The 13,244-nt window shown below is 41.2% G+C and overlaps 1 protein-coding gene across 4 annotated transcripts in view; it reads left to right on the top strand.

Moving 5' to 3' along the window:
* efr3a (EFR3 homolog A (S. cerevisiae)) overlaps window positions 1-13,244 on the top strand; it is a 121,952-nt gene that overhangs the window by 44,807 nt on the left and 63,901 nt on the right. For all 4 annotated transcript variants that reach the window (XM_061731665.1, XM_061731664.1, XM_061731663.1 and 1 more), the window contains exons 3-4: window positions 10,096-10,172; window positions 12,286-12,413. In XM_061731665.1, coding sequence (XP_061587649.1) covers window positions 10,096-10,172; window positions 12,286-12,413 — 205 coding nt within the window. The remainder of the gene's footprint in view (window positions 1-10,095; window positions 10,173-12,285; window positions 12,414-13,244) is intronic.

The following is a 13,244-nucleotide window of genomic DNA, read 5'->3' as shown; positions in this document are numbered from 1 at the left end:
CTCTATTTATTTCAACAATTAAATTCGTCAGTGACTATTTTTATTATCGATTTTTGTTGTCTACTAATATCTTGCTGGGCAACAATCTCCCAGAATGCTCGGCTTGTATCTGGCGAGGTTAATAACACCCGGGGTGGTTGGCGCCTCCAGACTCCGACCCGGCGGAGGCTTCGGGGGGGAAGATTAAAGCGCCCGGCGCTGCTGGAGGAGTTCTCCTGTGGTGCGTTTGTGTGTTTACTGCCAGGAAACATGGAAGATGTTTTCAAGTTTAAAGATCGAACTCTTGTGTTGAATCACTGGGATTCTTCTTGTCGGCCCAGTTTGTTGACATGGAACAGCAAGTCCCAGCAGTTAAATGCCGGCTGTGCAGCAAAATATGGCCTTGGCCGACTTACAGTACCCCTTTTCCAGCAAACCGGTTCCAGTTCTGGTTCTGGTTCTGGTTCTGGGCCAGTGCTGAGTTTGGGACCAGCTTTCTGTTTCCACTGACAAAGAACTGGCTGCGGGCCAGAAGAACTGGTTCCAACGTAGCACCAACTCTTTGCTGGTCTAGAACAGGGGGCTGCAACCCAACATGTTGAAAGAGCCATATTGGACCAAAAACACAAAAAACAAATGTCTGGAGCCGCAAAAAATGAAAAATCTTGGCTAGAAATCTTGTATAAGCAACACATGCTGTATGTATTTATATTAATTATAACTGGGGGAAGATTTTTGTTTTCATTATGCACGTTGAAAAAAAAGTCGAAATGTTGAAAAAAAAGTCGAAATGTTGAGAAAAAAGTTGGAATGTTGAGAAAAAAGGTCAAAATTTCGAGATTAAAAAGGAAAGGAAAAAGGGAGGAAAAAAAAGAGAAAAAGGAAAAAAAAGAAATAAAAAGAAGGAAAAAAAGGGAAAAAAAAGGTCAAACATTTTTGAAAAAGCTCCAGGAGCCACTAGGGCGGCGCTAAAGAGCTGCATGCGGCTCTAGACCCCTGTTCTAGAGGAAAGAACCACTTACGTAATCGGAGGGGTGGAGTTATTCAGACCAACGGCAACAGCAAGACTGGATGCAGCAAAGCATCATGGGAGGAGGAGACAACCTGTCTTTTAGAGATGTGTCCACGGAGGAGCTACGAGGAGCAAGTCTTATTAGAGCAGATACCTGGTTGTTCAACTTTCTCAAACTGGTTCTCAGTTGGTTCCTAGTTGAACGAGTTGTGAACCAGAACCAGCTCTGGAACTAGTTTATAGTTTAGTTTAGTTTATTTGCACATAAAACGGAACATAAAAACAATGGTCAAATGAAATTGTGCAGGAGAGGTGGGAGCCAAAAAGGCTTATGAAAATTTCTCCCCCTTATAAAACATATATAAATACATAATATAAAACAGAAAAAGACAATTTAGCATGAAAAAGAAAAACAATACTGAATTATTGAAAGATAGGAAAAATGAAGAAGATGTAGGATAATTGCATGAAAAAAGTACAATTTAACAACTCCAGAAGTGTTTCTAATCTTAAATAAAGAATGTTTTCAAGTGTTTTTTGAACAAAGCCAGTGAATATATTTATTTTAGTGATGTAGGTAAATTGTTCCGTAGGGATGGGCCTCTGTCTTTTAAAGTTTGTTGATTGTGTGAAGTCCGGCATAAAGGAAGGTGAAAGTCCTTTGAGTGTTTGATGGAAAAGGGTTAATAGTGTGTAATAGTGTACAGACTGGTAGTCTGCCCCAAAAAGATTAACACTGACCTTAAAGATGTTTTTGTCGACTCAAATAGTAACAATGACTCATCCTTTGTGCCTTAAAATCATTATACTTCCTTTGTTTCATCGTCATGCTGCACCGGTTCTGTCCCGTTTACATTTAACTGTTTAATTAAAGGGGACCTATTATGAAAAACAGGTTTTTTCCTGCTTTAACATATGTAAAGTGGTCTCCCCTCAGCCTGCCAACTCAGAGAAGGAGGAAAGCAACCAGATTCTGCAGTGTCTGTACAGCCGCCCGGATGAGCCGTCCAGTGTGATGTGGATCTACGAGCCAATAAGATTCTGCTCCTGTCGTTACGTACCGACGGGAGTGATACGTGATGCGATTTACATCGGTTGGCCTCCGATGCGTGAAACCACGCCCACAACTAACTCTGCCGGCCGGAGCTTCCTCCATTTCTTCGTAGCGGTGTATCCCGTCATTCAGGCAGCCAATCAGCACAGAGCCTCATTATCATAGCCCCGCCCCCTCAGAATCTCGCAGAATCTTGCATAGATAATGAGAGAGAGAATGGGAAGATAAAGACATGGTTTAGAGCAGCGGTCGGCAACCTGCGGCCCTTTAGCGCCGCCCTGGTGGCTCCTGGAGCTTTTTCAAAAATGTTTGACTTTTTTTTCCTTTTTTCTTTTTCCTTTTTTTTCTATTTTTCCTTTTTTTCTTCTTTTTTTTCCTTTTTTATTTCGACTTTTTTCTCGACATTTCGACTTTTTTTTTTTTTTTTGAAATTTTGACTTTTTTCTCAACATTTCGACTTTTTTCTCGAGATTTTACTTCAACATTAATCTTGACATTTCAAATGTTTTTCTCGACATTTCTACTTTTTTCTCAACATTTCGACTTTTTTCTTAACATTTCAACTTTTTCAGGCTCCAGACATATTAGTTTTTTGTGTTTTTGGTCCAATACAATTTGTCCAATTTCAACATTTTGGCTGAGGCTGAATTTCTAATTTATTTAGCAAAAACAATCAAAATCTTGTTTTTAAGATCATTAAAGCCTGTTTAAAATAGGTATTAGATGCCATAATAGGTCCCCTTTAATCAAATCTACTGAAATCGGAATTCTTTGTAACCTAGACACTCAGTTTCAGTCAGTTATTCACCTGTTTGGAAAGAACCTGTCAAAGCGTTTGATGGTTTTTCCACGACAACCGTCACCGCCCCGTCCGTCAGGCGACACGTCGGCCTCGCTGAGCCACATTTGCATCGTATTTGCATGGAGACCCGGCTCCAGCGCAGAGGCTCCTCTGTTATCCCGGCTCATCGGATAACAGGAGCCGTAACCTGAGGCCGAGCGGCGTCTCGTCTTCCTCACCGCGCCGGGGCGGGTCACAGGTCTCAGCCGGCTGCTCATTGGCTGGAGCGGTGGACTCTCAGAGGTGTGACTGCTGCTGGTCTCACCTGCGAGCTGGTCTCACCTGAACGGTGGCAGCTGCCGACGGTCTGGATAAAACCCCCTGCAGACATGCCGTCCCTCCTGGCCCGGTACCGGCAGGTCCCTCGCACCGAGGCCGACGGAGCTTTCAACTACAACCGGGGCTCCGGCCGGCGAGGCCTGATCCGCTCCGGTAGGTGAAACATGTCTGACCCGTCCAGACGAAGCAATCAGAGGAGGATTAGTGGTTAGTGAAGTTACTGTCGTCAACGAAAATTATGACTAAATATCATCGTCAACGAACCTTTATCAATATAAAACGAGACGAGACGCAACAAAAATCCTGGTCATGTGACGATAACGATGATTAAATATATACAGGACTGTCTCCGAAAATTAGAATATTGTGATTTTCTGTAATGCAATTACTAAAACCAAAATGTCATACATTCTGGATTCATTACAAATCAACTGAAATATTGCAAGCCTTTTATTATTTTAATATTGCTGATCATGGTTTACAGCTTAAGAAAACTCAAATATCCTATCTCAAAAAATTTGAATATTCTGGGAATCTTAATCTTAAACTGTAAGCCATAATTAATAATAATCAATAATAATAAAAGGCTTGCAATATTTCAGTTGATTTGTAATGAATCCAGAATGTATGACATTTTAGTTTTCTTAATTGCATTACAGAAAATAAAGAACTTTATCACAATATTCAAATTTTCTGAGACAGTCCTGTATATAATGCAATATCGTAGAGGAATAAAAACGAGACTAAAATGTAAATTACAAAATAAAACAGACTCATTAATCCTTTAAAAACCAACATGTTGTACATTTTCTCTTTTAATAATATTATTTGTTCTTTTGTATTGCACCAATCACCGCAACAAATTCCTTGTGTGTGTTTAACGACTTGGCAATAAACTTATTTCTGATTCTGAAAAACTCAGCAGCAAAGCTCGTTAAAGGATGTATTTTTGAATGAAGTGTCCGTCTTTATCGTCTTTTATTTTTAATTAGTGCCTCGTTACCTTTGTCATTTATTTAAAACATTTTTTATTTACACAGTTTCAACACAATTTGAGATGGAAAATACCTGAAATGTCAAAAAAGTTAAAATTTCGAGAAAAAAGTCAAAATGTTGAGAATAATTGGTTTGGTTCACTTTCTATGGACAGAAACATCGACTCAAAACATTTGTGTTTGCGTATTATCTGATTTCTGCTGATTTAGATTTATCCGTAACTTGTAAATTAAGAATTCAAAAAGCCTTCTACACACAAAAATCCATAAATACACGTGCATTAAAAGTTTAAAAACTCAAATAAGTATGAGTTTAACGTTCTCCGTCTGTCCCTGAACGCCTCGCGGCGGCGGAGCTGCAGCTCCTTCAGCTCGTCTGTTTCCACGTCTCCCAGAGCGAAGGCTTGTAAATAAGTGGTGAAGGATGTGGTGGCGGTGACGGAGCACCGTGTCCGACTCTGAGTGAGACGCCTGGAAGACGAAGGCCTTCGTCGTCTCCCAGGTTTCACTTTTCAGAGCCGGATCTGACCAAGACCAAAGAAATATCTCCACATAAGAACCAGAGGTGTTGTACATATGAACTACGTACTCCAATAATTCCTCTCAGGAACTGTAATTCAGCATCGTTAGTAATGCTGACTTAAATCAGCAAGAGGCTGGAAAACGTTCCTTTAACCTTCGTACTGTCTTTGGGTCAAAATGACCTAATTCTCCTGTTCCTTCTTTCCTCCTGCTCTCTCCTTCCTTCCTTCCATCTTCCTTCCTTCCTTCCTTCCTTCCTTCCTTCCTTCCTTCCTTCCTTCCTTCCTTCCTTCCTTCCTTCCTTCCTTCCTTCCTTCCTTCCTACTTTTCTCCCTTCCTTCCTTCTTTTCTTTTTTCCTTCCTTCCTTCCTTCCTTCCTTCCTTCCTTCCTTCCTTCCTTCCTTCCTTCCTTCCTTCCTTCCTTCCTTCCTTCCTTCCTTCCTTCCTTCCTTCCTTCCTTCCTTCCTTCCTTCCTTCCTACTTTTCTCCCTTCCTTCCTTCTTTTCTTTTTTCCTTCCTTCCTTCTTTTCTTTTTTCCTTCCTTCCTTCCTTCCTTCCTTCCTTTTCTCCCTTCCTTCTTTTCTTTTTTCCTTTTCTCCCTTCCTTTTTTCTTCCTTCCTTCCTTCCTTCCTTCTTTTCTCCCTTCATTCCTTCCTTCCTTCTTTTTTTCCTTCCTTCCTCCCTTCCTTCCTTCCTTCCTTCCTTCCTTCTTTTCTCCCTTCATTCCTTCCTTACTTCCTTCCTTCTTTTTTCCCTTCCTTTTCACCCTTTCTTCCTTCTTTTCTTTCTTCCTTCCTTCTTTTCTTTTCTCCATTCTTTCCTTCTTTTCTTCTTTTCTTCCTTCCTTCCTCCCTTCCTTCCTTCCCTCCTTCCTTCCTTCCTCCTCCCTTCCTCCCTCCCCTCCCTGACCCGAAGACAGCACAAGGGTAAATGACAATAGTAGAGACAACTTTCCCTTTTATTCTCATTTATTCCTGGAGAGAAACTAACAGAACCGTTATTGTGCTTTACAGGAACCTATTTGCACAAATGTTATTTTTATCGTTCTCGTAAATGAAGTCTGAGAGAGTTGATGCCCTCTGTTAACTTGTGACGTTGCTACGGTAACGGTAAAATGGATAAAACGGGGCTTCCCGCATTTGCAAAGATTTGCTACTTTCTGTGCTGTTTTTCTCTGTGAAAGAGCTGCAGGAAACTCTGTATTTAACATTTTCACACAAGGAAAACCTGCGTTAACGGGAATTAGCTGCTGCACATTTACTTGGCTGTGTGTGTGCATTTGTGCTAAGAGATAATATGCCTTTAATTTTTCATCAGAATATAATTACAATAAATGGCATATACTGGAAAAAACACAATAATATAGACGGTAGACTACAGAACTCAAAGTATTTTGATTTGAACTAATGACCTTTATCAATATTTACTGTTTTTTTTACCTAATTTCTAATAAAAACATCCTTATTTACATTTTTATTTGTATTTCTGTCATCAGAAAGCAGAATATAGTGACTAAAATGACATGTTAACAAGCAGTGACTGATGTCCAGTGCAGGTTTCAGTCGTCAGGCTGCAGCTCTGCAGGTTCATGAGGAGATGAGTTTCTGCACTCAAACTGTTCTGGTGATGCTTTTTAAAGTTGCTGCATGAATTCTTAGTTAGTTTGTCCTTTTTAAGTGACGTTTTTTAACAAAGTCCCCGAGTTTGCGGCAGTGACGGGAGGCTGCAGTGAGTCTGCAGGTCACCCAGAGGAATGAAGACATGTCTGATGTATAAATATATATATAAATATATAAATACTGCACAGATTCGTCGTTCTGTCCAGTCAGACCCAGTTCCATCAGCTCCGGCTTCTTTTCACACACCTGGGAAATAATAGATAATAATTAACTAGACAAACAGACATAAGGAGTAGCCGTGGTAGTAATGACAGTAGTAGTAGTGGTGGTGATTGTAGTAGTAGTAATGACGGTAGTACAAATGGTAGCAGCAGCAGCGACAGTATTAGTAGTAGGGGTGGGACGATACGGGTAACTCACGTTTCAATACTGTGGCGATATGTGGGCCACGATAACCATAATATCACAATACACGATATTCAATATATTGTAAGAAATTTCATCAACGATATATATCACGATATATGTGACTGAAAAAGAAAAAATACCCATAAAAAGAAAAACGTCTGTAGTTATGCATTTATTTAATGCCAAAACTTCATACAATGTACAAAGAAAGTGCATTTGCATAGTACCTCACTGCCTCCTAGGCTTGTAAATGTAAACACTGTACAGCTGGACAAATTAAAGTGCATGAACAATAGTGCGGTGACAACCGCGTAAATCCATTATGTGTGTTGTAATAAAATATCAATATTTGCCGCCAGTTTGTCGATTATTTATTGCAATAGAGAGTGCAACAATATATTGCAATATCAATATTTTTCCCCACCACTAATTAGTAGTAATGACAGTAGTACTAATGGTGGTAGTAGTATTGGTAGTAGTAGTAGTAATGACAGTATTAGTAGTAATGACAGTAGTAGTATTGGTGGTGGTAATAGTATTGGTAGTAGTAGTAATTACATTACAGTAGTAATGGTAGTAATAGTAGTATTAGTAGTGTATTCATGTTCTGGGTCTCTAAAAAGTGCCTAGAGACAACTTCTGTTGTAATGGAGGCAATATAAATAAAATTGAATTGAAGTAGTGGTGGTTATAGTAGTGGTATTGGTAGTAATACTACCAATACTGCCAACGGACCACCGCAGACAGGGGCGGGGGATCTGAGGACTTGTGTTTTTGCACACTTGCACTTTTTTCACACTACTTGCTCTTGCACATGTACTGGACTTTTATTCTCTTAAACTGTTTTTATTACCAACTAATCTACTCTGCTTTTTAACTTAACTCTTTTTAACTTATTTTAACTCTTCTTAAACTGTTCTGTTGCTGGCTGACAAACCGAATCTCCCTATGGGGTTAGTAGGGAGATAAAGGTTATTATATCATATGATATATCATATCAATAAAGGTTTTCATTCATTCATAATGACAAGAGTGATAGTAGTAGTTGCAGACTTGTAGTAGTGATTCCCGTAGTACATGACCATCTTTGTTAAAGCACAGTCCCGTTAAACCCGACAGCACCCCCCCCCCCCCAACGCTCCCGCTGCCGTCGCCCCCAGCCGTCGCCCGGCGCTCTAACAACCTCAAACTGCAGGACATTAATGAGGATGCTGCAGTGGAAACGGTTGCCGTGACAACCGACTGTTGACACGAGCCGTAATGAAGTGGAATCAACTCCACACTTAGTTCAGAGGGGAAGGCTGCCGTCACTCCGGCTGCTCATTAGCTGCAAACATCCCTCTGGAGGTGTCGGGGGGTTGAGAGGTCAGTGTGGCGCGAGGGCAGCTCTGGTAGCAGCACGGCATTCTGGGAAATGCAGTCCCCGGCCTCTCTGAGGTTGATCTGATGATGGAAGTGGATTATCGGCCCTGAAAACCGTCGGAGCTGCAACATCTGGATGTTGGGCCTCCTGCCGGCTCCGGCGCTCGGTAGCGATGAGTCTGACCGCCGTAAACCAGCTCGGATCAAAGTATTGATCAGGATTCAGACGCTGCCAGACCTGCAGCTGGATCATACACTGCAAAAACTCAAAATCTTACCAGGTATATTTGTCTTATTTCTAGTTAAAATGTCTCATTTTTAGTCAAAAAATCTCATTACACTTAAAACAAGTCATTACCAGAAAAATAACTTGACAATTTTCACCTGTTTCAAGTAAATTTTCACTTGAAATAAGTAGAAAAATCTGCAAGTGGGACAAGTATTATCTTCGTATTACAAGCAAAAAAAATCTTCTTCCACTGGCAGATTTTTCTACTTATTTTAAATGAAAATACTTGAAACAGGTGAAAATTATTGTTTTTTCCAGTGATGAGTCTTGTTTTAAGTGTAATGAGTTTTTTTGACTAAAAATGAGACATTTTAACTAGAAATAAGACAAATATTCTTGTTAAGATTTTGAGTTTTTGCAGTGTAGTTTCCAGCCGTGATCGTCCCGACGCCCCGATCAGTGATCAATAACCAGAAATCATACTCACGTGCACAGCTTTCAATCTCAGTGACTTAATCACATCCAGTGACTAATTCTACTCTTAATATTGTTACTGTGTTAATATTAATTACTGTTTATGGATGAGGGGGAAGGAATTTGAACATTAGCATCAAACTTGATCACTGATGCAGCTTTCACAGTTCGGATCAATACTTTCATTAAAATGCTTGAGAAAACTGTCGTTTAATTGGGTTTAATGAATATAAAGAGCCTCACATCTGCTTTCTGTGTCTGGTTTGATGTTTAAAACTTTCAACGTTGTTTTTATTGTATTTGCATCAGTTTAATCATATTTCTTTGCTAAAATGGGGATCTGCACTCACTGATCTGAACTTGTTACTTATAATTATTTATTTATTTATTATTATCTATTATTTGTCAATAATTCTTTTTTATGTATTATCTATTCATCAATATTTATATTGTATTATTTATTATTTTATTATGTATTATCTATTTATCAATATCTTTTATTGTATTATGTATTTATTTTATTATCTATTTATCAATATTTGTATTATTTAGTTTTGTTTATTATATTACATTAAACCAGTTATTTATTTATTTTTATTGTATTATTTATTTATTATCTATTTATCAATATCTTTTATTGTATCAATATATCAATATTTATCAATATTTGTATTATTTTGTTTTGTTTATTATATCACATTAAACCAGTTATTTATTTATTTTTATTGTATTATTTATTTATTATCTATTTATCAATATTTTTTATTGTATTATTTATATACTATTATTTGTTTATTATAATATTACATTAAACCACTTGTGACCAGTAGAGATGAATTTGGGTTCAAAGTGTCACGAGAAAGTACACGGTGTTGTGGACGTCAATATGCCCTTGATTGATTGATTGATTGATTGATTGATTGATTGATTAACGTCAACCATAAGGCAAATCTTATCAGCCAAATACAACAAATCTATTTTTAAAAAGTGAAGCAAAAAGAGAAAAGACTAAATTTCTGTGGGTAACACTAAGTACCCCTCACTGCCTTTCTGGGTTCAGGAGCTGCAGTTGTTGGATGTTCATCATCATCTTTAATAAAAGCAGCATTCAGGTGTGTGTTTGACACAACCCCGAGAGGGAAAGACATCAGCCGTGCTCTTAGAGGAGTCGTTGTTGGTGTACATTGATCTGGAAAAGGCTCATAAATCCTAACTAACCCAGTTTGACTAACCTGGTCGTCCTCGTTCACGTTAATGGCGCCGGTTAGCCCCGATGGCGCTGTCACGGCGAACTTTAACCGTCTTCCTGCTTGTGTTGCAGGAGTGTGCGGCTGCTGCGGGCCGCTGAGGCCGAGGTACAAACGCCTGGTGGACAACATCTTCCCCGAGGACCCCAAAGTGAGTATTTACACGTAAAACACCAATGTTTAAGTTTATATTTGATATTTAAGGTACCCCAGATAATTACTTTAGGATCTTCCAGTGGTTTTTTTGAAACTGAAAGCTGCAGATGTCCCAGTGCCGGTCCCTGAGGAACTGATACTCAGCAGCCATTGGCTCACCTGCGTTTGAGAGGCGGGGCTTATTGATACTGCCGTCCTTAGCTATCTCGTGTTGGCCAGTTCCTGCAGTTCCTGCGTCTTATTTTATGCACCTTCTGAGGCGTGGCCAGAGCCTTAGGCCTGGGATATACTTGCTGTTAGTGCTTGCGTTCGAGTCCGTTCACGTCCGTTCGCCTGCACCACCAACCGCAACGTCGCTTGCGTAGTACGTGACTGAAAGCGTCAAAAATCTCCACCAAGCAGCATCTCGCTGCTTGGTGCTTTCACACTGAAAGCGGCATGTACTGTTGACGGCTGCAGTGGGCGGGGCTAAAGCTGCAGTGGGCGGGGCTAAAGCTGCAGTGGGCGGGGCTAAAGCTGCGCTGCAGAACTGGAGGGAACAGTGGGAACAGCCTACACATATAGCGTGCACATCTTTAGTTTCCTATTTCACCATAGATCACACTTTGGGACACCTTCTTTATATTTTAGCGTTATTTCCGCGTAGATAAGAGTGAGTTTGATGCTCCTTAACAAGTTCTGGATCAACATCAACGGCCAGAGCCCTTGCTCCCGGTGGCTGATTCATGGTTCCGCGTCACACCAACGCAGACCCTACGGCGTAGGGTACGCCGTCGATTTAACGCGGAACCATAATTCAGGCGAAGCTGCAGTCTGTCTGCGCTGATCACTGACACACCGGGTCGGAGCGGATTTGGTCATGATGTTTAAACTGTGTTTTGTTATTAATAAGCACGGTTTTTAATTATTTTGCGTTGGATCAATGTAGCAAATAAAATAGTTCGGAGTCCGTCCAGCCCCTCAACCATTAGTTCATGTTTCACATGAGCAGTTCAGGTAAAAACGGCAGTCAAATCAGCTAAAATGTCATTTTGCTGGATGAAATATATTAATATCTGATAAAATAAGTTTGTTCGTTCACAGCTATGCTCACGTATGCATGTTGAATGAGTGTACGTTTGTGTGTACACGAAAGTGCAATCTGCATTGAGGCTTCTTGCTTCGGGAATCCCGGTCTGTGATTGGACGCTGCCTCGGCCTCGCTGCTGCTCATTTGCATAAAGTTCAGATTTTTCAACTTCAAATTGACGCGCTGCTCCCGCTGCCTCTCGACGCGCGTTTTCATAGGAAATGAATGGCAGCCGGCTGCCTATGATGCCCGTCAGAGCCGCTTGGGAGATTTGCGAGGCCCTGTGCGAAATGGCCGGGGGGGGCCCTCGCGAAATTTTGGGGTTTTTCGGGTCAGATCGGGTGTCTATATGCGCAATTTTAACTTTCCAATTAGCAAAATACTGGATACCTTCCCCTGCCTCATCATCATCTCTTGCCTCGACGCGGGGCCCCACGGCTGCTTGAGACCCGGTCAGATCGGTGATTTTTGTAACAAATTTATCAAACGATCCTTTCAGAGAGGCATTAAACTCTTCCATTTTCTTTAGTTTTTTTCTTTTTTCATCCCCTGATGGAACTTTCCTGAATCTGTCTCGTTCTCTCGACATTGTGTGACAGTTTGTTCCAACTCCACCGTCTGGATCAGAGCAGCTTGTGTCTGCGCTTGGTCTGATCAGTTGTATTGAACAACAGACACGCGCATCATTGCACATATATTTATTGATATGCACAGACTAGTACACATTTAGGTCTAAATGGAACGTGACTGTTGATATTTATAAGGGAAAAAAGGGAAAGAAAATTGAAAAAAAAAACAAAACACCCATAGTGTGAGGCCCCGTGCGGTCACACGGTTCTCAAACCCCTTGCGGCGGCCCTGACGCCCGTGATGCTTTCAGTGTGAATGCAGGGTTAGGAAGCGTGGCTAGAGCCTTAATGGGGTGTGGCCAGAGCATTAGGAGGCGTGGTCAGCCCCCTGACCAGTGCAGCACCTTGTTTGGTCCACATGTTACAGACTGAGGTCTCCAGCTTCATACTGCGTTGTGTTTTCCTCTCAGGATGGCCTCAGTAAGTCCGACATGGAGAAGCTGACCTTCTACGCCGTGTCGGCCCCGGAGAAGCTGGACCGGATCGGAGCCTACCTGGCCGAGAGGCTGAGCCGGGACGTGGTGCGACACCGATACGGGTGAGTGACGTTTACGATCAGAGCTGCTCGTAGCTGAGATGAAGTCATGCCTTCACTAAATGTGCTTTTAACATGCTGTCTCTGATATTCCTGAATTCTTCTGCATGTGATTGTCATTATTCGGCGCTCAGGGAATTGTTCATTTCTCCCTTTGTCAGTTTAAAGTTATTTCTGTAACCAGTCTGACACTTTTCTCTCCGAATTGTCACCCTAACTTTGCCAGGTTGTCTCCCCCGACACGGCCGTCTGATCAAAACTACACAACTCAAATCGAAATGCACTGAAAATAACAAATGCATGAGGCATGCCGACACTGAAATAAGTGCATTTAATGGGATATTAACATTTAAAGTCAATTATAAAAGAACCTTCATTTCGCTGAACCTTTCCTTTTTTTCTTTAAGACTTATAATTAATCAAAAAGCGTTGAGATCAGTAATAGTCTTTACGTCAGAAACGGTGTAATTGGCTGTGATTGTTATTAATCCCTAAAGTGAGCCGTCAGAGAACAAACATCCCTCCTCCTCCATCTGCCGTCGTCCATGTGGCGCCACCGAGCTACTTGGCATCGCCTGAAACGCTCCGTCCGTGCCACAGCGACGTGCCGCTATGTTGGGGTTCGATACGTAGCTGTCGTTGAAGTTGGCAGAGCCTCTTCCTCCAGATGAAGCTTTAATTGAGCCGGCGGCAGAATAAAGCTGCAGATACGAAGGCCAAAGTGAGACGGAAATAAAAGCATCCAGCCGTGTGAGGAAGGTCGTACTCCGTTTACACCTCCGAGTGACTGTTAGGGCCAATCCCAATACACCCCCTACTTTCTACCACTACCCC

The sequence above is a fragment of the Cololabis saira genome, chromosome 10, assembly GCF_033807715.1.
Source record: "Cololabis saira isolate AMF1-May2022 chromosome 10, fColSai1.1, whole genome shotgun sequence".
Classification (NCBI taxonomy): domain Eukaryota; kingdom Metazoa; phylum Chordata; class Actinopteri; order Beloniformes; family Belonidae; genus Cololabis; species Cololabis saira.
Note: the sequence above shows the minus strand (reverse complement) of the source record. Positions and strands in the feature narration are given on the sequence as shown.